This window comes from Lepidothrix coronata, unplaced genomic scaffold (assembly GCF_001604755.1).
Source record: "Lepidothrix coronata isolate B3197 unplaced genomic scaffold, Lepidothrix_coronata-1.0 Scaffold33, whole genome shotgun sequence".
In the NCBI taxonomy this organism is placed as follows: Eukaryota; Metazoa; Chordata; class Aves; order Passeriformes; family Pipridae; genus Lepidothrix; species Lepidothrix coronata.
In genome coordinates this window covers 6,100,441-6,126,638 of record NW_016690213.1, presented here as the reverse complement: position 1 = coordinate 6,126,638, position 26,198 = coordinate 6,100,441, and the positions used below count along the sequence as shown (strand labels likewise).

Here is a 26,198-nt window from a genome sequence, read left to right as displayed (position 1 = left end):
GAAAAAAATCATGTAGATCTTAATGTAGGCTGAAAAGTAATCAAAACCCAGTCAAAACCAAATTACTTCTAGGCATCTGCATGAGTAAAGCATTAAGCTGTCATGCTTCTGACATCAGCTGTCTCTCTTATTAGCGTAAAAGCAGAGAGCTTGAGGATTACAATTTTGCATTTACCCTTCTCCTATCCAAAAAGAGACTCAAATGGAACAGCTTAGTCTTTGGACTCAAGACCAGCTTTTGAAATAAGAACAAGTTTCATAAGTGATTATTTTCCTTTTTGTGTTTTAGACTTTGTGTTGTAAACTTCCTTTTTTTTTTTTTTTAATCTGTAGTGGAAATGGTTCTGCTCTAAAGCAGAAAATGTGGTTTAAATCTTATTACATGAGCAAGACTAAAGTGGTATTATCATTTTAGAGAGCAGTGTTAAGGCCATTAAGCCTGTTTATTGCAAAATCTGGTTCTGATGTTTGTATTGGTTATGGTTAGTATTTGTGGTGTAACATGATGGAAACAGCGTTTGTACTTTTAGCTTCAGACAATTCATTATTGGAGGAGTGTTGCAGACAAGGTGAAATTAGTACTACAAGAATTTGATGGGTCAGCAATAATTGAGAAATATCACATGATAAAGCAAACCAAAGGGTTGCTGCTGCCACCCTTGTGCTTTGTAGCCCCAAAATGCCAAAAGTTGTCAAAAATATGTAATATCCAGCAGGTACAGAAATGTGCTGTGATTTTGGGATGAAAAGTGCTATTGCTATTGATTTAGCTCTGTTAGAACAAAAAGTTAAGCACTGTGTCTTGAATTGGTATATTTTTTCACTTAATCAGGATTTAGCACTTGATCAAATTTAGTGTCTACGCTTCACATTTTAAACTGTCTACACTTTAAACCATTACTTTAAAACTCAACTTTTAAGTTAATGTAGTCCAGTTCAGAAAGTGGAGTATGTAAAGCCACTTCTGTTAAGTCTGTTTTGTTCATAGAAATGGCTTCAAATGAAAATGGCCTGTAGTCACTCACCCAAAGCAAACAAGAGGCTGAAGGGAGTACTGAGAACGTGGGAATTTCAATAGAGTATTGAATAAAGCTGATTGCACTGTTCTGTAAGGCAGTGTTGTCTGAATTGCCACACTGATATATGTTGCAGTTCTGCTGTCGCTTTGTGTCCTTCAAAGAAAAAGCAACATTTTTCACTACTCTCTTTCCCTGTCCTTGGCTGGCTGTATTGGGACCAGCATCTTTTCCTGTAATCTTAATAGAAAAACTGAAAAATTCTGTGGTAGTCATTCCTTTACATCACAGTTGAGACATATCAGTGGAAGCTGAGAAGACTGTTGTACTACGACCTATATCTTACCTGATCATAAAATCAGATGTCAATGCCTTCTGTGTCTTTCACTAGAATTTCTTTTTACTTCCAAGTACTTCAGAGTTCTGTGGAGTAAACCTGATGATGAATTTCATACTAAGAGTTCCAATTCATGTGCTAATGGCTAAAACCCAAATAGTACTTCATGCTGAGTTATTCATAAACCAAAGAAAACATACCTGTTCTTTACGCATACCTCTTGTGACATGCAACAAAACCAAGATAAATACAGATGTCTCAGAAAATCTTCACTTTATTTTTCCATGTTATGTTTGAAAAATAACGCATACAGGGGATATTCAGATTGGTGGGCCTGTCTACATTTAAAAATAATAATGTAAAATGCATTTTTTTTAGCGTATAACAAATTTTATGCTAAGTAAATATTGCTTATTAGGAACAGAGTATTGTTTTGGAAATAAAATAACACCAGTTATCCGAATAATGTTTCAGAATGGACATGAAAAATATATTAAGCATTTCTGTTAGAAGTATAAAATATATTGCTGAAAGCCAGTTGATATCTTGATGACTCATTGGTTTTATTATTCTGTTGTTGTTCTTAAAGCAACTTTCCAACATAATCTGGCCATGCATATTGCTCCTCTGCTAGTTTTAAGAAAAATTTATTTTGCAACTGCAAAACAGTTGGTCAGGGAGGCCTAGTCTATGGCTGTTCCTGGTTATAGGTCTGCAGAATTCAGCCTATCTCAGACAAAGGTAAAGATAATTGCTTTACAGGAATGCAGGTTAGTCCTCCAGTAGTTACATTTCTGTATTAAATAAAAAAACCCCAACTTTTTGAGACTTACTCTGCCAGACATGTTTCAGTTAGACTGGGAGAATAGTTTTGCCAGTGTTTTTTAAACAATTTTTAAAATAGTTTGCAACATCTAATTATGATCATTTAAATAAGGCTATTCTAGACAGTGTTCAACTTTTGAAGAGTTGTACATCTCTCTCTAATTGCCTCTATCCCCCTGATGCACAGCAGGTATGTAAGGGTTGCAGTTAGTTTGGAGAGTTCTAGAAAAGAAATAGAAAATAACTTCCCTTGTTACAGTTGCTCAGTTTTTTCAGATTGCCTATTTCAAGTTGATGGTGTACTTTTAGTAACCACGTGTGATTAGGATCCTGGCTTCCTGTGTCACCTGAGGATTGGAACCTTAAAGGACACCACCACTGAAACAGAAGGGGGCAATTTAGGTGTTACTAGACACATCCTTTCTCTACTCAGCCTGAGGTAATTTAGTTGCAGAACAAGATGTGGTGGAACCGATATTCCAGACATGGCATTCATCACTGACAACTGGATTTTGCATACTGTGGAGTTCCTGGGTTTATTGCACGTTTTGATATCAAACCTTTAAAACACGTCTCTGTGTTTGTTGTACGCATGCCCACCCAGCTGTTTTTTGTAGCATAATTTTTATCTGCAGTACCTGTTACTAATGATAAAAAGTGACTTCAAAACAATGACTTCTGCCTACAGTGTTATCACTGGGTAGAAGTAAAATTGCTATATTCCCACTTTATACTGGATACTGCAAACATAATAGGTAGTGCTGATATAACTCACTAGAGCTGACTGACTGACCTGTAATTTAGCCAATATGACTGTAAATATTAGCCTTGGATACCTCTCAGACATTTGTACCCTGAAAAATAATCTGCAGAATCTTGGGTACAGTTCTTGGTGCTTACTCAAGTAAGCTGAAATAGGACTATAAGCTTTCACACTACTTTGGTTCTTCTTAACACCGCTCTGAGAGTTTCCTTCTTGTATTTCTTTTTGGATTTACTACCTACTGGGAAAGTTGTGTTGTAAAAGAAGTTGCTTAATGTGAGAAGAAGGGATAATATGCAGTTGGAGTTGTTTTAAACAGAGGTAGAAGCTTGTTCCACTTTAGTGTGGTTATCATTGTTTATTTAATAATGTGTTTTCTCGATGTAAACCTTAATGGTGAGATCAAAGGCAGTTATGCTTGCTATAACTTTAGAACACAAATCCATGAAACCAACTTCTAGTTACAAATGCCAGCCTGAAAAAAACCTCACACTTTCTTCTCAGTGTGTTCTTGTCAACACACACATTCTGTACAATGTGATAAGACACTTTTAGTTAACATGTGCATGCAACCAAAATAGATTAAAGGCATGTACTGATTTAAGACAGTACAGACTAAACAATCAGGAATTTAAGGCATGTTAGAAACAGGGAGGGAAAGTAATTGTGCTCATTTATTCAGTTTTAAAATGAAACAAAAAATATTACATAGCTTTCTAAATGACAGTCAGAAATTAGTCTTTTGAAACAGTAAGCATACAAAAAATCGAGTTTAGGAATATGAGAAAAGCACTCTAAGTTTACTAAAAAGAAAAGTAAGTACAGTAGATTGCCCCACTGTATTTGCATATGTATAATGAAAGTTCCAGCAGTCAGCTGCTTACTTTATAGTATCTTTAAAAACTTTAATAGGGTGTTGTTCCTCTGGTCTAGAAGAATCTGGCCTTTATGTCCTTATCAATGCCTGTGTAATTCCCCTTGCATGGGATGCAAGTTACAGACTTGTAATAGATGACAAAATTGTCATGCAGTCAGAATTCTGGTTTAACTCACTACATGCACAGTGCAGCAGAGCTAGATACCGTGCTGGGATCTGCAACATGCTCTGCTTTCCATGCAATATGCTAAGCATTCTCACATCACAGAATCTTAGGTGTTCTAAAGAGCGCTGAGGAAACTAGCTCATTTGTGTCCTGAAGGGTAGGTAATTCCTATTTTGAGTCCTTATTCTTAAAATGAGTTCTAATATATACTAAAAACCTTGCAGTTCTGCAGTGTCTATTTAGCCAGCCTAAAGAAATCACTGTGAAGTCCTAACACTGCTGTCAGATGAAAAGGCAAAAAGAAAAACAAATAGCAGAAGTCAAAATCATTTTGCATTAACTCTCACACTCTGTCCCTTAAAATGCATTTTTTGTTCTTGTTAAGATTTGGTTTTGCCAAGCTGTTGTTCAGATTCCTAGTAATCATTACAGGTTGTTAAAATTGCCCTTTTCATCATGCCTTTGATATGTAAACTGACTTTTCTTGTATTAGGCTGTGAGAATGGTAGATGATGCTTCCCAGCTGCTGGGACAGACAAGGCATTTCATGACAGTTTCATGAAAAATACTCTGTCTTGTCTCTTGCAACCCCCACACTTTTCTCTCCAGATCAGCCTTCTTCCCCCTCAAAAAACGTGCAGCTAGGTCATGTTGCCTAACATCTTATTCCCCTGCTGCTGACCCAGCCTAGACATGGCATCAATACTGGGGTAGGATATGGCAGCTTCCTCAAGGCAGAAGGGAGCATGAAATAGGAGAAATTGAGCTGAAAAGTTCTCAGGGGATGAGGGGGGTGTATTACAAGTTGCATACTTTAAACAAGTGGAGTGGAATCTCCTGGAACATGCACACAGATATTAGCTGCTTAGATTTCTATCACTTACAGGCAGTTCATACCAAGTCAGGGAAGTTCAATCAAGTTTGAGATAATATGAAAGATAGGGCAAAAGCAGACTGATCAAGTAAGTCAAAGTCATTTAAAAAGGTCCAGCAGAAAGTGATTGGGTCTCAAAAAATGAGGCCAGCAGCTAATACAAAATAAAGCAACCCACTTTCATAGAAAAAAGCAACCCACTTTCTTAGGCAGACAAAAAGCATATGCAAGGGCTGTTATTTTAGTGCAGCTGATGTGCTCAAGAGCCATATCTTCATCTGTCTTTGATAACTTGCTGCTTTAGATATACTCATGGGTGCCTCTGGCTATATGTAGCCTAAAGGCCAGCAGTCAAGAATAAAAGGTGCAAAACTAGTATTATTACCTGTTTGTTAGGAGGTTTTGCGCTGTCTTTAGGATTAGAGAAAATAGCATGAGGACAGCGATGCTCTTAAGTCCAGGCTTTTAATTCAAAAGGACAATCAAACTGCCTTCAGAACTGCTTTGGGCCAGCTGAGCAGCAGACTAAGAACAAGTACCTGGCCCAGTACCCCACTGTTCTATGCCACTAGAAGGGATGAGGTGGTGTTATTTTTTCTTATTCTTAGACAGGGAGATGGAGTGTTTTATGGTTTCTTCTCTTTGTCCCCTGTCTTTGCTACTACCTGCCATTGGTGAGGGTTCAGAGGTCAGAGACTCACATGTTAAGTGAGACAGCCTGAAACTTCTGTAAGGTAACTATGACTTTTAAAAAGCAAAGAAAAAATTGAATGTCTTAGAAGAAAGACAGAGGCATAATTAATATTAAAAATCACATAACTATTGAAAAATCATGTCCCAAGTTGCAGTTCAGTCAGGTAAAAGAAGTTACAACAATCATCAGAGATTCTTTTAATCGTACCAATAATCACCCGCTATACACAAAATACCAAAATATACAGGGTCAATGGGTCATCAGGGATACTGACTTTTTAGTTAAGGGAACATGGTCAATTCAAAGTCCATTACCTACCTATACTTGTGAAAAGCAAACAGGCAACTATAAATTCACCTAATGTAGGTAAAAATTTAATGAAGGATCGTTGATCACTCAGAGAATTTGATGTAAAAAGACCACCAAGTTAAGAAGCCTCTCTCCATAGTTCTGTGGGTATTAGAGTGGTGTTTGACTTCATCAGTGGATAAGTAAGTATGAGTCGTGTTCCACCTGAATGTTACTGAGTGAGCAGCTGGGGTTGCAGGGACTTTATTGTTTTGTCCTGTAGATGTGTGTAGTATGCAAAATGCAAGAAATAATTACATTTCATTTAGAAGTTGAAAAGATCCACCCGAAGTGTAGGTTTAGCCAAGGCCACAAACTTAGGTGAGTTTCAAATACACATAGTATCTTCCCGTGCCAAAGCATCTCAAGGCTTTTAATAGATGATCTACAATACACAATACCACTGTTAAATGAATGAAAACAAGCAAATCTTTGGTTTGAGAGGCAATAGCCAAAATACTCAGCAACAAAAACAAGTAGCAGAGACAGAATGTCTGAAAATGGAAGAATGAAACAAGGTCAATAAAGAGTACCTAAGGCACCTTGTTTAATAGTCATCTTTGCTACACTCCTTAAGACCTCCAAATAACATATAAAACTGTAAATGCTAAGGAATGTGAAGATGAAACAGCTGAGGAGACTGAAGATGAAAGAGCAGAGGATAAAATACATTACTCTTATTCATAGTTAAAATTCCTATGATCAGAAGCTGTGAATAAATATATTCTTTTACATGATAATGAAGTAAAGAATCAGAGCTAGAAAAATGAAAGGAGGAACCAACAGCGCTAAGAGTAACTTCATTTGATATTCATGAGTTGCAAGTTAAAGTGAAGTAGAAAAGAAGTCTGGACTCGGAGATTGGGATATTTTCTCTAATGTCTAATGCATTTCTCAGTCTCAAGTACTACAGAAGGGGGAAATATCCCCCTTAATTTAAAAAAATAAAAGAGTGGGAGAGTCCAGTCTGTTCTTGCTTCAGGAATATGCACTGTACAGCAGGAATTTCAAACCTTTCCTTACAAAATAAAAAGAAGTATGCAAAGGAGAATTTTGAAGAGGGATGGGAATTTGTTTATTCTACAATAAATATTTTTAATCACTTACTTAGTTGAGACTTTCATCAGATGCAATATGTAGTGGACTAGTAATATAAGCTAGATCTGAGGACAGAACGGTTAAGTCTTGGTTTGGCCACTCCTCCCTGCAAATCAATACCAATAGAAAAAAAAAAAGGGCAGGGGGAGAATTCCATTACTACTCTGCCTCAGTACAAGATGGTTTGTGAAAGTGAGTCAGCTTTATTGAGTCAGCTCCCTGTTCTTATACTAGAAAATAGAGCTTATAATTAAAGCTCTCTTTAACATAACCAGTTTACTACATGTTTGCTGAACTGGGTGCAGGATGCTCAGTTTCCAAATTTAGAGCCAGAGGGAAATTCATCAAGAAAAAAAAAAGCCAACAAACCTCTATCCATTTCAGTCTCTGCCCTTGTTTGAATACTAGTTCATTTATACACACCTCTAAAAATTTCAAAACACCGTGAGAGGTGTAGGTTTCCAAATGTATGCAGCAGAACAGGAAGTTAGGTTAGTTGAACACTTCAGGGGATATAAATACTTCTAAGGTTTTTTTTTCCACAGAATTTCAGGACTATCAAACTAAGTCTGCAAGAGCCAGAAGCCTTCTTACATTTTAATGCATCTTAATTAAAAACTGTACAACAGCATGTAGTGTTCATGAAGATGATTGTTAAGCTTTTGGCATTTTTAGGAAAGCACATCAAGCTTTAAAGTAGAATAAGACTACTGTCTTTCAGTACCTAGATTTTGTGCTCACAAAGTACAAAAAAACCACAGACATTTTCACCATTGTCTGCTTTTACCTTGTGTTCTCCCCTCAGGTATGGCCCATTTCCTGTTCCCTCGGAGCTACCTTTGGCTATATGGCTGGTCTGATTATTGCACCTCTGTGGATACACTGGAACCGGAAGCAGCTTACATACAAAAGCAGATAACTGGAGCAAAGAGAGACAAGGTATTTCTTTGTGCAGATTCCATACAGACTGTGCAAAAGTTGTTTTTTTAAGATAGATATATATATATTTATATAGTCAAAGCAGAAGACTGTCCAAATTCAGTTAGAGTACTTCAGGCCAAGCATCTCCACTCATTAAAATCACATAGATGCCGTTTCAGCATGGTGCAGTTTTTGCTTCCTCTAGACTATGTAACCCTGAGAGATTGTACCTTCCAGTCTGAATAAAATATTTGTAACAGGTGTGGTGGCTTCTTATTACAAGTTTGTTGACTTTGATTTTATTCCTCTGGATTTCACTGGTTGTAGAAGGCAGAATCGTAGGTTCAGCTTTCAAACCTGTAACAAGTTCACTATGTACTTAATGCATTGTATTTAAAATCAGTAGAATTTCACAGTAAGCCTGGCCATTGTCAAATGTTTCTCACGTGATCAAACAGCAGTTTATGCATCTTGAGCCTATTCTCTTCTTCACTGTGTGTTTCTTTGGAGTCAGAATGGCTATAATAGCTTCATCAAAAACGGTCTTCAGTCCTTTCTGTGTTAAAGCTGAACACTCCACATAGCAGTAGGCTCCTATCTGTCAAGAAAATAAGTTAATTCAATAGCAATATATCTCAGCTGTTCACTTCCATCTGTGCACTTCTGCTTTTTTCCCCCCTCTATGGTGACATTACAATGTTTGGCTGCAATCTAGAAAAGTTATCTCCATAACTGATGTGCATCCCGGTGTAGGAAAAAATAAGATCTGTCTTTTGACCAGAGATCTGGAAGGTATTTAAATTGGTTGGTTTATAAAGGAAACATATTAAATAAACTCTTTAGATTGGCAGTGGGGTCCTAAGGTATGTTTGATAATTAAACAGCAAAAAAGAATTACATGACCAATTTGTGTTTCAGAAATAAGACTCTATAAGTAAGTGTCCTGATAAGCATTATCCACATAGTAGTTAAAATGGTAGTATAATATTCTCAAATAATTTTTAAAAGATGCTTAAAACATTTTGCTTGAGCAGAAGAGGTCCCTTCTTACCTCAAACCAGTCTGTGATTTTAATCATCTTATATAGCTTTTACAGGTGTCTATGCAGAAAATTAGAACTATTACTAACAGGAAAGTGCAATTACACAGGTCTGCTTGTTACCTCTATTCAGCAACGTAAGTAAATATTGTCAACTGGTAACCAGTCACAAGGTTTCGTACACGGACCGGTAAAAGAAATGGGCAAAGTGGCAAAAGGAGTCAAGTGGAAATAGGGGTTTTTTTTCTTTGTTATTTGGTTTCATTTAGGAATATCCAGTTTACCTCTTTTGCTAACTTCTGTCCTTGCTCCACAGATATGGGCTTCTCTTTCATATCATTCAGTCTTGCCAGAGTTTTTGGGTCATCACGAAGATCAATCTGGCAAGAAAGATCACAGTCATGTTGGAATACTTTTTTTTAAACAACAGTCAGCAGACAATATGATACCCTCTTTTTAAAAGATAATTATTTAAAGGAGTGTTACGTCTATTAAAAGGGAGTCATATCATGTTTAAGATCATGGACCATTCCTGATCTAAAAGCCCTAAATTTAAGCTGTGAACGACTACCTTTAATCGAGAAGGACCTAACATTTATTCTGTAATTCAGCTCTTCAATTAGATGTGATCATCTCAGAATACCAAAATGTGTATCCAGCAGCAGCAGAAAGATTAACTCAAACAGGATACCAAGATGTGGGTCACTTCGTAGATGAAGCTCAGTCCACTGCCCACGAGAAGCAAGAGGAAATTGTTTCACTTCTCCCCTTGCTCCTTTACTTCAGCAAATATTGCATATGATTAATAGCTGTGGACCCAAGTATTTCCAGTAACATGGGCATGGGCAGACAATTTTGTTCCCGTAAGTCCCATGACTTTTTAGAAAGTCAGATGGAGATATGCAGCCAATCTTGCCACCCTGTTTACAATGGGTATAACAAGTTTTTTTTAAACAAAATAGAGGTAGCTCATTAGAGAACAACACAGATCTAGGTTTCTCTGCCACCTGTAAAGGTTGTTGCTCCAAAGGCAGAAGGAGGTGCTGCTCAAGTCCTGTTGGGCCTGAACTTTCAGCCCGAAAAAAAGCACCATACAACGATCCTAATTGTTTAAATAAAGTAGAACAGAACCAGATATACCTGTGTTCCTACTAGTAAAAAGGGAACATTAGGTGCATATTCCTTCAACTCCGGTACCCACTCTTCCTTCACATTTTGAAATGAAGCAGGGTTTACCACTGAGAAGCAGATAAGGAAGACATCGGTCATAGGGTAAGATAAAGGTCTCAGACGATCATAGTCTTCCTAAGGAAGAAAAATTCTGTTATCTGCAATATTAAATTGTTGCCTGTATTTTGTTAATTTTAAAAGTTATATTCAGAAACTGTATTCAGATTTCACAAATGTTGTTGAGGGAAACTTTCTGAATGATTACACCTTTTCCGGATTAGTTAGTGTGGCTGCTAGAGCAATATCTGCATATAAGGGTAACTGTATGTGAATTTAAGTATTCTGGAAAGTGTATTAATACTGATGGAAATTTACTTCTGTACGAGAATATACAGTGTAAAGACTACCCTTTAAAAAGTTTATACTTGAAAAAAAAAGGCTTATGGTTCAAACACACTTGCAGATCAAAGGTTGGTTATCTGTAGAGAAATAAGCAGATGTGACTGCTGCAGAGCCATCCAGGCAAGGTTATACAAACGTAGGCTAGATTAAGGGTATTTAATGCACTTGAATGTTCTATTTTGGATCAGATGTAGAGGTGATATTTAAGGCCCTCCTTGAATTTTATTTCTTAGAAGCTTTACGGTCCTGTTGCTAGAGATCAGTGCAGTAGGATCTTTTGTCTAGACTGTGCTTTCTGTAAGCAAGCCCAGCAAAGGGTCAGAAGGAGCAGAAATCCAGGATCAAGGCTATCAGGGGAATATTAATGCCTTTTGTTTGGGGAGGGGTTAGTGTGAAAAGATTATTATTTGGGTCATTTAGGGCCACAGCATTTAGAGCCACCAGTCATACTGCCAGGGCATACAATACTGTGGCAAGACAGGCATCTAGGAGCATCATCCCTATTGTAATCATCCCCATTCTAGCAAGAGAGAAAGTGGATTTTTGCCATGTATTTTAGCTAACATCAGAAGGGAACATGCCCCAGCTTCTCTCTGCAAGGCTTCCTTTGGTTTTTGGCAATGAACCAATGCCTTTCCATTTCTACCTTAGGTTTTGGTGTTGCTTTTAACATAGACAACTAAGACTGAGCCCAGGCATTGCAGAGACAGTGTCAAATGCTGGATTTATGCCTTTTCTTCCACAATAAACAGCAGTTTGTTATGGCTGTTGCAGCAGCCTCCCTCTTGCCCATGTAAGCTCCCCATCTTAATTAAATCTCACAAATATTGGAACGATTTGTTCATTAAATGTAGAGACAGAAATGTAATTCGACTCCATGTTTGAAATGAGCCAGAAAATTAGATTTTTGTTTCCTTGGCAACAGTCACATTACCAGATTATTAACCTATAGTCACACCCCTAAAAAAAGCCTTCATTGATTGTTATGTTTTAAACATGGTCACTAGAATTTCAGAAAACACGTAAGAACTTCTTCAGAATCATTTCTGCTAGGCCCATCTTTCCATTTGGAAGTCAACAGCTACAAGAAGAGGGCTGTTATTCTCATCATGAACTGGAGAAAAGACAAGCACAGGCAGAGATTCTGCACTAGCAAGGAGGTGACCATTGACCAGTATTCTTCAGTGCCTATTTTACAGTGTTCTGAATTGTAATCAGTATTCTCATGTGCCATTTTGACTATAGGCTCTACTGTCAGCTTTGTATACAGGTTTGTCAATAAAATAGAGCATGCTTAGTTGTTAACATGGGTTCCCAATTTCACAACCACAGTAACTGGCACCACTGTGAAACTACAACATTTGGCAGGCCTTTTCCCTGCTAGTGTCAGGCTCCTGCCCTGATTCAAAAGAAAAAAAGCAGTAACCNTTTTCCACATCTGTGGACGTTCATCATAGAAAGCAGAAATAACTTCAAGAACACCACAGCAGGTTGAAACTCTTTAACATTCAATTCTTTTTTAAGCATGTATTTTACGTTTTACTTTTACTACTGAATATAGTTAGATCCTGCTCATGGTTGTTCATGTTTTTCTGGGGTGGAGATCAAAATCCTAAAAGAAGCTTCCCAACTGCAAATTACGCTGGTCCCTGGAGTACAAAATCTGCATGCAAGGACACACAGGAGGATCTGTCAGTTGCTCTCAAATTCAGCTTTACTAAATCATATGTGGAGAGTATTACTGAATAAGTTTCTTTAAAAGAAAATATCTAGTTTAAAGCCATAATTTGTTCCTACCACCAAAGAGCTGCCATCACTACACTCAACATTTTCTAAAAATCTCACATCTGGATTACAATAACTAGAATACTGTCTGCACTGGATGCTGGAATGCAGAAAGCATTTTGCTGTCACCGGAAATTATGTTAGTCCATTAACCTTAAAATACCTCTTTAGTTAATCCATTTCAAATTACAGATGGACCTTTTATTCATAGTAAATATTAATCATTTTCTTAAAGCTGATCTTGGATCTGAACTCCTTTCCTGCTCCTGCATCTGTTTATGTGCCTTTTCATTTATTCCCTGTCCCATCTGCACTGGGCAAGCTGTGGGTCCCTCCAGTGTAATTAAGAAGTTAACCTGAAGGGGCAAGTACAATGTGATTGGATACATCACGTACCACGGCTAAAGATGTACATGGTATTCGCAACAGTGACTTCACTACATTTATGCTTTCTTAAATAATCAGAGAATTTGGCTATACCCACCAGTCCTGCTGCTTGAAACCCGTCAGTGCTGTCAGGCTCTCCTTTCAACCTTGCCTGTAGCTCTGATCATTAGATTCATATTGATATTAATAGTGGCAGGTAGTTCTAACAAAGCCTTCCACCACATGCTTAGACTGATCCTGGGTCCTCCTGAGAGAGACCCTGCTTAAATGTTACCAACATCTAGTAGGCTGTTTGTGCCTAAAGACTCCTTCTGCTCCCCAACAACCCCTCAGAGATAGCAATCAAACCTGTAAACTTTCTGTGATGTATTGGGCCTACATAACTGCTGGACTGGGTAGAAGAATTTGAAATACCAAATTAATTTAGACTTAATGTTAGAGAAGCCTGGAAAAATCTTATTGCTTTAACTATAATTTATTTCCTGAATCTAGTGTAAAGGAAATGAATGTGGTTTATTCTAAAATTAAATGCAATGGCAAAATTAATTATACTAGCCAGTCAAGTTAAATTGCAATTTGAGTGCATGTACACACCACGCTGTATGGCAGTTAGACTAATTAGACAATCTAATTGGAGGAGACACTGCATATATATTTAGGCATTAAAAATAAATTTAAAGAATTTAACTGGAATATTTTAAGAATGTGAATAAGGTGGGCAAGAAAGCCACTAAGGATCAAAATAATCAGTTATATGTCTCAAAAACTCCAGGCTATAATAGTGAAAAGGCATGTTCTCCAACATACTCTGAACTTTAAAAAAAAATTGCTTGCTGTTTGCTGAAGCAGGTGAATACAGATAGAAAAATATGCTGAAAATACGAGGGATGTAATAAGTTTAAACTAAATTGGACACAAGTATGTTGACTTAACTAACATGATATGATATGATCCCTATAAAACATGACACTGCAGCAGGACTGTTCATCATTTACCTAGTATGCCTGTATAAACCCAGAAGAGCTGCCAATACCCAGTACACATGAAAAAGGAGATGACATGGAGAAAGTAATGACTTGACTTGGCTTCTCAACTACAAACTGGGCTTTTTGTTTTGTTTTTAAGAGTGGAGAGTGGAAATTCATACAATGAAAATTCATATTTTTAAATTATCACGTCACCCTACTTTTGATATGCTGCAGGTATGTCTAGCCCCAGTTTTGATATTCTGCAGGTATATCTAGCATTGCCTTTATCTTACTTCCTTAAAATCTGTCCTTTAAGTCTCTTTTTCCATGTTACAGTACCTGATAATCTGCCTGAGATTTTCTCTTCCTTCTCTTTGAATACTGAATCACTGATTTTCATTGTATTTTGAATGTTGAAGTGGATTTGCTCTCACATATTCAAAAACAGGTCTTGAGAAACTTTTTGTATGCAGACTGAAGAATGATATTGCAATTCTGCAGCATTATATTCTTCCTCATTTCAAGAGTTTGTTCAGACTAAAAGCTGAATGCATTTCAAGTCATACATTTGATTCTGAACTAACACTTTTGCACAATTCCATGCATATCAGCTGAGAGACACATTTAAAACCACACAAACTATATTCCTAACTCTGCCACTGACACAATATGTAGTCCTGAGCAAATCATTATATCTCTATTTGCATCTTCCCATCTGTAGAGGTTTGCTAGCTGCGTAATGCATTAATCTTTGCAAAATGTTCCTTTGAGCTACACACCTTATGTGCAGTGGAATATTTTTTAAAAAATAAACTAAGAGAAAGCAGAGTATTATTATTTCTGAATAACCTTCTTGACACACAAAAAGCATTATTTCCTTATATTTATTAGAAAACTGAAGTGAGAGGTGCAGGCATACAGGAATTCTGTCATACTAGAGACTCTGTAGCTCCTCTGTTTCATGGTTATCATGCTCTTCCTGGCCCAAGTTGAAGTGATGGGGACAGAGACAGAGGTCCTTACCCCTCTGTCAGTAATGTGAGACCGTAGGCCTTCTCATCTGGAATGGTATCAAGGTCTCTCTATCCAATTTGGAAAGATGAACAGCTATTAGACCTTTGCAATCAATACCTTCCCACATCTTGATCAAGACATTTGAGGAAATTCACACCTCTCAGATCTGTCGCCACAGGTAGTAAAGACAATGTTAAGCTGGATCTGTCCGTTTGATTTTTATTTCCTTGCTAATATGGGGGCCAGTGTCTTTAAGCAAATAGGAAAAAACAAGTTCTGGTATGTCAGTAACACTGAGGCAGGGGCCCAAGGTGTTTTAATCCACACTAGGTGTTTTGTACTCTGATGAAACAAAAGTAGTGAATCATTTTATGTCTTTTGCAGCTTAGGAATGAAATTTTAACAATGCACCTCCAGTTCTACTGACATATGCTTATAAACAAAAGCATAATCCTATTTCTTTTCTATTCCAAGAGGCATAAAGTCGATGGCAGAGAACAAAATAAAGCTTGCACCACTGGAAGAAAATCTGGAGCTCAAAAACTCTGGGTTTGTGATCTCTGTGTTAGCAACCATCTGTTGCTTTCACAGCGTACAACAGCAATCGTAAGAGGAGGTTCTCACTCCCAACCATCTGTTTTTAGAGGGGAAGCCAAAAATAGGCATCAGGCAGAGTTGCTAGAGGAATCCAACCTCTAGCAGCAAAGGGTAATCACTACTGCTGCTCAGAGGGGCTCAGTGAGGCAGAGTTTTGCAGAGCAAAATCCCAGCTAAAAGCCCAGGTTTTAACCGATTTCATAGTAGGGCTTGGTAATAACAGGCAGAAGTCCTCTCTCAATATGAATTGCCATACTTTAATTTTTGAAGTGCATTTCAAAGCTTCCTTCATTTTTCAGTTTCCCTCCCTGAAAATAAATTTCTGTTTCAGCAGGTCCCTGTAATATTCTGGGAAACTTTAGAAATGAACCCTAATGACTGTTGTACATAACATGTACCCCAGGGACTTAGTAACAGCTCACAGTTACCCCTGGACACATCTCGCCATCTCTCCCAAATTGTTTGGATATAAAGGCTGATCTGCAGCTTTGCCATAAGCACCAGGCAAAGCCTCTGAAAGCAACTGCCTACTCCAAAAGCACACCAGGAAACAGACTTCACCCCGCTGAATCACCCTGTGGTTTCTGATTCTAGGAGATGCTCGGTGGGGGAGGAGAGAGAGGGAAGTGGCCTGTACTGCCCCATGCCAAGCACAAATTGCTTCCTTGGCTAAAAAGCACTCTCCATTTTTTTTTCAGTCTGAGCTGTATAACTGTAACCCTTTGCAAGGAAGGAGGGTGGAGCGTCCCCCAGGATGCTGGTTTCCTGGCACTGCCGCTCACAAGAAGGCACCAGTAATGCAGGACCATTTGGCAGAAAGTTGAAATTTGGACTGACACAGCATTGCCATAAAATGTCTGCTTGTCCAGTCCTGCAACCCAAGCTCTGTTCCACTGATCACTGCATTTCATTTTGTATCTGTGGCCACTGGCTTTTGAACACGCAAAATGAGATGCAGTGATTATTTCCTGGCTGCAGGGGAAAAGTGCACTACAGACCCTCTGTCTCTTCTCAGGCTTTTGAGGATACAGCTTGCATTGCTAAAGAAAGCAGAATTGTCCTGTTGTGGCTTGCTCACACAGGTTTCCCAGGGAGTGCAAAAAGCTGCTGATTTGGGCCCAGCATCTATTTTTAATTTATAGAAAAGGCTTCAAGAATGCAGGGTAAGTGCTCTTCCATTGTATTCTAAAAATGAAGTAAGCTGATCTAAATCCATTTCTGAATTCCTGTGAGGAGGACTGTTCAAAGGACATATGAATTATACATTGAAAAAGCCCAGGGTTTGTGAATTAGGATTTTTATTTTTTTTTTACAAAACTTTCCTTCTGGCATATTTGAGAACTGTGCAACTGCTTACATGTCTGAAAAGCTTTTCTGTATAGAGAGAAATAGCTGGAAGATGGAGCCTAGTAAGATGGATTTTAGAGCATCAGAGACAGGAAGGACAGAATATTTCTTTAATTATACACAAAATTGCCTTTAAGTGTTCGGATTTGATCCTAGTATGTATGTATGTAAGTAATGTATGATTCAATACTGTCCAAATCCTACATCTTGCCGTGTGGTAATGCTAAACTATTTCCTAGATGGTCTAAACAGCACTCTCCCTCCCTCCTCTCCATCACCACAAGAACTTCAACTTGCTGGCTTCTTCATGGTTTTCTAGAAGTGGAAGTTCCTGCATTTTCTCCATAAGGCTTATTATTTTAGCATCTGTAACAACAGAACATGGATTCAACTGACTGCAAGCACTATTGGCAAGCACAGTTTCACTTAAACACCTTCAATTAAACCAGTTGCTAGCAGTAGAGTAACTGCCATGGACAGACCCTTTCACTCCTTGCCCATGAGAAATATCAACACTGCGGTGTGTTCCTGTGCCAGTTCCCTTCTCACTGGCAGTGAGTTTATGAACAGCACTCTTTCCACACAGGGTTTCCATTTTCCCCAGGGAAGGAATTCACCCCAGTTGTGGTGACTGCAGCCATGAACAATCAGGATTTCCCATTCTTTCAGATACAGGCAGTCAAAGGAAAAAAATAAATTTCACCCTGACACAGGAGATGTGGTCAGATCATCTGCTGAACCTGCTCTTTGGAAAGATGGGCTCTTTCATTTTATTTTCAAAGAATATGTCCTGTTCTCCCAGGCAAAACTGCCTATAGATTGCAGTTGGTTTAATACAATTATCCATATCATATCAGACATGTCTTTTAATTACTACCTATATAAATCCTGATCAGACAAGAAACACTGATCAGTGAGGTATCCCATTCCCTTTCACTTTTTACAAATAAACCCCAAAAGCACATTCTTCAGTCCAGAGATGAGCAACAGCTTTGTAAGACAGAAGACTACAGCTTCACACTGACTCCTCCAGATTAATTCCACATCACACAATTTCTCAGGAGAGTACCAGTGTCAGAGTACCAGTGCCATCATGTGCACATTGAATAGACACATCATGGTGAAAGAGTTTCTGGAATTACAGAAGTTGCTAAGACTCTTCTGTACCTCATTTTATGTCAAGTCCCAATTTGTCAGGGCTAACAGCTTCCATTGAAGAATGTGGTAAAACACTTGATGATTTCACTGCAGCAGATGTTGAAAAACTGCCTACGGTTTTTCTTTCTCAAGTGAGGAATTTGTAAGCCATCTCACTGCCTGTGGCTGGGCTATCTCTTGGTCCTAACTGAAGTTGCATCCCAGGTCACACCTGGCATCGCTCCCTTACTGACTCGACATTGAATCCAAGTGGAACTCAGACCAACAAGGAACCACCATTAAGTCCTCTTATTGTCTTTAAGCATTCACGACTACATCTAATTTAGAGCGCAACCTGCCTGAGGGCACTCTCAGTTTGTGTTTTATTCATCTGAAGCAATATACACACCTAGGATGCTGACAGATGTTCCTTTGCCCTGGAGAATAATGCTGCCACCTGCATTTTTATGCGCACACCAGCGAGTGCCAGCCATAGCAAAGAATTATTGCACACGTGCCACAGCACGGATGCAGCACAGAGCAGGATTAAAACAGACTGGGGACAGTAGCTGCTAACGTGTCAAATGACACAACCTCTCCAGAACTGCTGAAAGTCTCATGTAGCATTCAGCCACATTTTTCTTAACGCAACTTATCTAGTGGCCAACCCAAACCAATAGACTGCTTATAAAACTACAGAACAGAGCAGTAAAAAGATACAGTTCCCGTCTGCCCTCTTTTTGCATTTTTTTTCTCATTAAAGGAGGGGCAGTTTTGTTACAAATTTAACTGCTAATTTGGAGGTTTAAAAAAAGTCCTGAAGTCCTGAAAAGCCAGATTAGGTAAGGCCTGGTCTAGTGGGAGGTGTCCCTGCGGAGCTTGGAACTAGATGACCTTTAAGGTCCATTGCAATCCCTTAACATTCTGTGATTCTGTCCCAAAGCATCCATTTTAGTGATGTTGGAGTTTATAATTCACAATAAAACTGCAGTATTTGGAATCAGTGTGCTTTATATTATTTCTTAAAGCCCAGTTTCCTGGAGTCTTGTGGAGAAAAATCACATCCTTTTCACCTTTTAAATGAAAGATAAATTTCTAGTACCCCACAGATACAGAGAAAACTTGAATACATGAAGCCCAAAGGTTTAAAGAAAACCCACATGCAGCAAAGGGCAAAACCCATTATGATTTCCTAGGTTTTTTTAGGTAGCAGTGTCTGCAGATAGGAATAGCTGACTCATCATTTTGAATGCCTGGGACTGACAAAACCTTGGTATTGCTGGAGTGAGTTTTATGTCTGCTTTGTCCATGTGTTCTCAATAAAGGAACTGGAACAAAGCTTATTGAAATCAGCAATCAGGGTGCCTGCTAGCACAGAGCTCTGGATCACACCCTAACAGACTATAAGCCCTTTTACACTGCAGGTCAGTGCTGTGGAGGCAGTATTCTAGTCAAAATATAAATTTAGTTTGTTTTAAGATGTAGTTTGGAAGCTGAATCAGGAGTTAGGCTATGAATGAAAACTATGCATTTTTATACTTAGTTACGAAAATATGAAGAGCTCTTTGCAAAGGAAACAGATTTCAGTCAAGAAGTCCGACTGTGAACCTGACGAAAATTCCCAGGGTCTTATACATTCTTTATCAGAAACTCTCCATCAGCTCATGCCACCTTACCCAGTTGTCCCATTCCATCACTTCTGCCTCCTGCAGTACTGTGGATTATATGATACTGAACTGACTGCAGGTGCACACACTAACTTAAAATGAAGTCAGGAAGTAAGAGTAACATTGTGCTGGAAGAGCAATAACAATTGCTTGTGTTCAGTGTTGCCTTTTTATCTGATGATGTTTGGACAGCATCAAAACATGCCATGCCTCAGAGGAATTATAAATGAGTACAATTCAGGCAGAACTCTGCCACAAACTAAAGGATATCCACTGACTCTTAACCCAGGAAAAAGGGCTTTTTACTTGGCCACATAAGCAATGTTTAGCAAGAGTCTTTCTAGGTCAGTACGCTTCATAGAAATGTGCTTTTAGCATATCAAAAACTGAAGTTTCGGAGAACCTCTCAAATTTAGTTTGCTTTGGGTTCTTTATTTTGGCCTGCCATTAATTTGCTGTCAATGTGGAAGAGATATTCTGGATCTACATTTTCAAATGCATCCCTCACCTTTGATTTTAACACAATTAGGCGTCGCTATTCAGAAAAGCTGTGGGGCTTTTGGCACTCTGCAAATTAAACATAAATGTCTTGAGTTTCCAACATCTATCCAGTGGATGCTTCTGGGAACTCAGAGCAACATCTCCCATCCTGCGACTCCCCATCTGGCGATAGCAGAACTTACCTATCCTTCTAGGAAAGCTGTGATGCTTTCAAAGCGTGAGTCACAGCTCACAAGGAGGCATTTCAATGCAAGCTTCACACTGGGATTATTATTGTTGCAAGGCCATTTTTAAAAGCAAATCTGAAAGTACAAGTCCCCTTCCTTTTAAAGGGAAAATCTGTCTTTGCTTAAACCCTTGTCTAGAGAACTCTTGACAGATATTGCAAGCTCAGGTACTTTACCTCCTCTTACACTGAAAAACCTTAATTCCAAAGGGAGCATCTAGGCATGTTTTTATTTTATCTGCATACATCCAGTTGTTAAATCTACGTGGCTGGCAACATCCTGAGGCACAGAGCAGCTTCAGCGGAGGCTGAGCTATTCATAGGCCAGCACGCCAGCCGGGAGTGAGCTCATGAGCTCACAGCTTCCCAGCACCAGCTGCCAGCTCGGCTGGGACATGTAAAGGGAGCGAGGGAAAATGCATGTGGGAGGAGGGAGGCGCAAGGGGGAACAGAAAGGGGACAGGATCTTAATTGCTAATATCTCACATCAGGATCTGCCGAAATCACATTAGAGGTCTCGGTGTTTACAACTCTGCAGTAAAGGATGGCAGGCTTTGCATTGTGTGAGACTGCTTTGCTCCAGGCTGGCATTTGGCACTACGACTGCCTGGTAGGGGCAACTTCGAAGAAGCAGTGTGCTCTGAGAAGGAGCATTTCTATTTCATAACAGACTAGCCAAAATGATCAGCAGCTGCCTCTCCTCTCAGTAGGATACTAGAGTGGTACCTGCTAGCCCAGGGCTACCTACCAAAGCCAAGACAAACAGCCAGCAAGGAGTCTAAAGATTACCGCTATTTATTTATAGCAACTGCTGCAAGTTTGGTGACCATCCATTTAATAACCACACCTCACACATGAGCACATTCACAGTTATAACCATTTGTTTTTACACATCACCTTAATGCAGATCTTCCTAATATCTGAGTTAGCTTTACACACTTCAGCAGCCTGACCAACTTTAAAAAAAATTGCTTTTAACATCAGGGCTTCCATTACAAACAAAAAATCAGTGTACCTGAATTAAGATGGCTGTGGCTGCAACCAGACTGATCATCGGTACCTAAACTGAGAAGTACCAAGAAGTAGATTGTTGTGCTCCTGTGCTTAGCGTGTTTTGTGGTACTAATTTGGTGACAGTTGAGAAGGCACTGAGAGCTTTGTTGTATCATAGAATCATAGAATCAGCTGGGTTGGAAGGGACCTTTGAAATCATCAAGTCCAACCCTTGATCCACTACCGCTGCGGTTACTAGACCATGGCACTAAGTGCCACATTCAGTCTCCTTTTAAAAATCTCCAGGGACGGAGAATCCACTACTTCCCCGGGCAGCCCATTCCAATGTCTGATCACCCTCTCTGTAAAGAAATTCTTTCTAATATCTAACCTAAACCTCCCCTGGCACAACTTGAGACCATGCCCTCTTGCCTTGACCACATATTAAGGCCTTTAAGGCAGAGATATAAAAGTGAAAAGACAAGGAACACAGTTTACCTCAGCTTTGTCCAACCAGGCCACACTAGTACCACAACGGTAAGTGATGCTGAAGGATATAAATGTTATTATGAGGCACTGCACCATAGTAAGATTCCCCACACCCCTCTCTGCACTGCCCAGATGCTGGCCTGGTGCCAAACAAGCACCAAACAGCCATGCTATGCCTCAGCATCTCTCCTCCCACAGAAACAGGAGCAACACAGGCTCTGCTACTGGAGCCTCCCTATCCTCCCTGTAGGTCCCAACCATCCTTCACAGCAGCAGAACAAGACTTCCACCTGTATGCGGTCAGCACCTACTGGAGGAAAGGGACACCATGAATGAAAATTGACAGCAAAAGGGGCTGGCAGGAGGATGGACCCCAACTGCCATTTTAAACAACAGCCTTCAATGTAGAGTGAAATCCTCCACAGGCAACTGCTGTGTGTCCTCCCACTTATCCCAATCATTTGGGACATGGAAAGGGGACACACACCACACCTCTTTGTTAGTGCTTACAGACATTTCTCCAGAAGTGTTAATATCATGAGAGCTGGCAGTATTACTGGTATTATGGAAGATCAAAATGATAATCAGTTGTCACCAGTTCAGAAGCACTCCAACGTGGTGATCTTAACAGACCCCTCATGAAGCCATGATTCTCTTCCCAAGCTGATTATGCCACATAGCCCTGCTCAATGAAGAGCAGTACTGAGACGCAGTCTCCCAGAGCAAGACAGTCAACTACAAAGGCATCCAAGCATCAGTATCACAAGCACCTCACATTTAAATTTCAGTGCACTGATGCAGATCTTCAATGCAGGTAGGTTCCACAGATCTCATCTTCCTGCAGAAACTAAGACCCACTCTTAAGCCCACACAGTGCAAGCAGAAGGCTAAAAGGAGCTGCTGGCTCCACCTCTGGAAGGAATTGCTGGAGGAATGGCACCAAATTCCTACATGCCTCCCTGACATGGGAAGCTGCCTCCACAGCTGCAAATCCAAATGGGCTCTGAGAGCCTCCATTGCTCAGCAGCTGTACTGGCTATTTTCTGCTGAACCAGGGCCTCAGTATTTTCAGCCAGAGAAGAACTGCCTTGAATTCACACACACCCAAGGGCCTGTATATAAACTGAACGTTGTGAACCACTAGTGGCATTTTTCTCTGCTATGTATAACTAGGAAAAATAGGATTTTAATGGATTTATTCTCAACCTACTTTAAACTCACAAAGATATGAGGCCTTATGTCATCATTATAGTTACTACATGTGATCCTGTGTGTGTTATGAAGAAGCAAGCTAGAAATGAGTACTGGATGAACTCAAAAGCTTGCAACTCCTCTGCCAAAGCAAAGTCTGTCACAAGTTGCTAAATACATAACCACGGAAGTTAAAGAGACCCACACACCAATAAGTCAGTATTTCAGGGCGATGAGACTACTGTGCACCAGCTATGAACCAAAAGGTCTTTGCTCTGCTATGGACTTCATGCATGGATTTGGAGTAAGTCACTGTTTAAACCTTCATTTACTCCCTCACTCCTCTTCCCCCTGAATTGAGATCTGTAGACTGTACCTATACTCTGTCCAGAGCTAGGAGTATAAACATGCTGAAGACTGTGAAGTGCTTAGATACCACAGTGATCATGCACTGCCAAGTTTTGATAAAATTATACTATTGGGCTAGTATTCTACAGTCAAACAATTTGGGGGTGACAGAATTAGAAATAAAAGCACTGATGTATGTTGGCACGGAAATCCCAACTCTGGGCAGCAGGCATGTCTGAGATACAGCATGCTGTTTCCCCACCACAGAGAAAGCATCATCAACTCATGTCTCTTCTGCTCTTTACTATATATGTTTAAGCTTTAAAGGAAGCTTTCTGCTATTACGCAAAATAAGACAGGCTTTCAGCCCACTCTCTGACAAAGCGGCCTTTAGCTGAATGAAGTTGCTGGACTGGAAGCCTCAGACGTCCACCAGTTCCCCAAACATGCTGAAGTGGGATGGGCATAGTGGTAAAGATTTTATTAGCACCACAGGTCTGACTAAAAGGGGAGTTTTGCCAAGACTAGATATATCTGTTAAGTAGCCTCATTAAAAGACCCTAAATGAGCTGAGGCTCCTCTGAATCAGACCAGCAAGATCTGTTCCTAAGTACTTCAAAAACTGCTCTGTAATTCAAACTGAAGAATCCAGCTTTTCAGAAACTAGAAAAAAAGCTTACCTCAACTTGTTACACTTCTGGATATACAACTTCACACTGACAAAATTTTTTTAGTGTAACAAGGAATACCTTCACTTGCTGTTTGTTGTGAACTAGCCAGTTTACCCTCCTAACTTTTGAGGAGGCCAAAGGTCACCTGGGTTTGTACTCAGCACATTCACACAGAGTGGGATACCACAAAACCACCTTAGTTAAGGTTACACAGAGCTAACAACACATACTCCCATTAATAGCAACAAGCCCAGCACAAGCAGTTTGAGACAGCATCCTCAAATACACTATGCATATGTACAGTAGTGCTAAGGTCACTTTCACACTTTCCAATGCTCACTATTAAAAAAAAAAAAAAGAAAATTAGTTGCATATTAACCAAATGCTTTCTTTGAGCGCTAAATACTCATTTTGTAACCTACTTAAGCAACATTTTACAAGCCGTGTTTTGAACCAATTACTATTGAAAAACAGGACTATGACAGTAACAAGAAATGCATTTAGTTGGCATAAATCTGACTAGTTTGTGTTTATGTCAGTGAAATAACAACCATGAAGTCAGTCTTTGTGGGAAGAGTCTCACCCTTCAGGGTATCAGCTTTCTGGAAATGGGGCTGTTTCCTACAATCCTCATGGAATTAATTATATTACTGATTTCAGGCCTAACAAAGATATAAAAGACCATTCAAATGCTGATTCCCTTACCTAAGGCTATATGCAGATCTAACAAGGTACACTAATTCAGGCAGCAGTTGTTCAATTAAGTATAGGAATAACATGGTTAAAAATTACCACTTCAGTCTATGCAAGTTCGGTGAGATTATCTTACTAGTTGCTCTTTACAACAAGGAAGCATGTCTGAAGTCATGTGAGACCAAAGCACATGCTCATGCTGCAAGAAGAAGTTTTAATATAAGGAATACACAACTTTACAGAAACCCACGCAGCATTTCCATATATGCTCCACACCTCCTGGGGTCAGGCCCTTTGCAAACTGCTTCTAATAAGGCATCCCCAGAAAGCTGGAAGTACTCTAACCCCGGAGGAGACCATGCTCGGCCCGCAGCTGGTGCCGTGCAAGTTAAGCTAACAAAGAGGTGACTTGAATCATGGAGCCCTTTAGAAACCACTACACCAGTGATCCCTCCAAACATCCAGTATTTTATCCATCATTAAAGTTACTTAAGAGCCATGCTGACATCACAGCATCTTTCACAACCGGCTGTAATCTTAAACAAATGAATCACTCGAATTGTCTGGGACAGCACAAGAAACCCAGGTTATCTCAAAGGCAGTGGCTGAGATATTTTTTTCCACGTTATTATTTTCCACCTTTAGTTTAAACAACTCTTAGGAGCTATTTGAGCGCTGTAAAGCACAAACAAGGCAAGCTCCGGCAGCCTGGCTCTCTATCCGACCCGAGGCGGCTGAGGCAGCGTGTTCCCTGGGTGCTGAACGGGGCATATTTTCCCACCTGAAAGCCGGCGGAGGATCGGCACCCCAGGGGGGAGAGGGGCTGGCCAGGGGCGATGCCCGGCCCGGAGCAATGCCCTGGAGGCGCAGGGCATCCCTCCGCCCCCGCCGGGCGATGCCGCGGCGCCCTGGCCCCAGCACCGCTAAAAATAAAGCCCGTCTCCGCCGGCCTGCCCTCAGGAATCGGGGTTGGATCGACGATTTTCTTTTAAATCTGGTTTTTATCAATCCCCCCCCTCCCCCGACAACCCGGCTCCGAACCGCCCAGCTCGGACCGCAGCCCTGCGAATAACTTCAGGGATGGCCGGGACCGCCGCCGGGCGGGGGGACGGGACCGGGGGGCCCGCGGGCAGCGCTCGGCACTCACCTGGCCGGCGGTGTCGTACAGCCCCAGCAGGTACTGCTTGCCCCCGACGGTGACGCTGACTGCGAGAAGGGAGAAACACGTGAGGGGGGGCACCCCCGGCCGACCCTCTCCCATCCCCCGGCAGGGCCAGGCCGGGGGATGGAGTGAGCAGGGAGGGGGGAGAGGGGGCGGCAGCCGCGGCCCCCCGCCCGCTCACCTGCGTAGTGGTCGAACACGGTGGGCACGTACTCCTCGGGGAAGGCGTCGTTGGCGTAGCTCATCAGCAGGCACGTCTTGCCCACGGCGCCGTCCCCCACCACCACGCACTTCAGCATGACCGCCGCGCTGCCATGGGCCATGGCCGGAGCCCGCCCTCATGGCCCCGCGGGCGCGCCCCGCCGCGCCGGGCCCCTCGGCATCGCCGCCGCCGCCGCTCAGCGGGCGCCCCCGCCGGCCCCCGCCGGGCGCGGCCCCCCCGCCATCCGCCGCCGCGCTGGGCCCGGCGGGAGCCGCCTTCCCCCGGCCGCG

At 40.7% G+C, this 26,198-nt stretch overlaps 2 protein-coding genes across 4 annotated transcripts in view; one reads left to right on the top strand and one right to left on the bottom strand.

The window, feature by feature from the left end:
• PIGF (phosphatidylinositol glycan anchor biosynthesis class F) overlaps window positions 1–8,182 on the top strand; it is a 19,016-nt gene extending 10,834 nt beyond the window's left edge. The window contains exon 5 of the mRNA XM_017811639.1: window positions 7,804–8,182. Within this exon, the coding sequence (XP_017667128.1) occupies window positions 7,804–7,917 (114 nt within the window). The 3' untranslated portion in view covers window positions 7,918–8,182. The remainder of the gene's footprint in view (window positions 1–7,803) is intronic.
• RHOQ (ras homolog family member Q) lies at window positions 7,919–26,198 on the bottom strand. Of its 3 annotated transcripts, none has more exons than XM_017811641.1 (5): window positions 25,888–26,198; window positions 25,692–25,750; window positions 10,099–10,263; window positions 9,243–9,338; window positions 7,976–8,517 (listed from the first exon to the last, which is right to left on the bottom strand). In XM_017811641.1, the coding sequence occupies exons 1-5, from the start codon at window positions 26,027–26,029 to the stop codon at window positions 8,362–8,364; spliced, it is 618 nt and encodes a 205-aa protein (XP_017667130.1). In that variant the 5' UTR covers window positions 26,030–26,198; the 3' UTR covers window positions 7,976–8,361. The 3 variants fall into 3 exon arrangements, with proteins under 3 accessions (XP_017667132.1, XP_017667130.1, XP_017667129.1); XM_017811640.1 differs by having other exon boundaries at window positions 10,099–10,259; window positions 25,888–26,073; XM_017811643.1 differs by lacking the exons at window positions 25,692–25,750; window positions 25,888–26,198 and adding an exon at window positions 21,175–21,364 and having other exon boundaries at window positions 7,919–8,517; window positions 10,099–10,196.

Coding starts and splice junctions, on each gene's coding strand:
- RHOQ (XM_017811640.1), bottom strand. CDS start 26,048: ATGAGGGCGGGCTCCGGCCATGGCCCATGGCAGCGCGGCGGTCATGCT. Junction 10,260..25,691: donor TGTACGACACCGCCGGCCAG/GTGAGTGCCGAG, acceptor TTCCTTAGGAAG/ACTATGATCGTCTGAGACCT. Junction 8,518..9,242: donor GACAGAAGTTAGCAAAAGAG/GTAAACTGGATA, acceptor TTTTCTTGACAG/ATAGGAGCCTACTGCTATGT.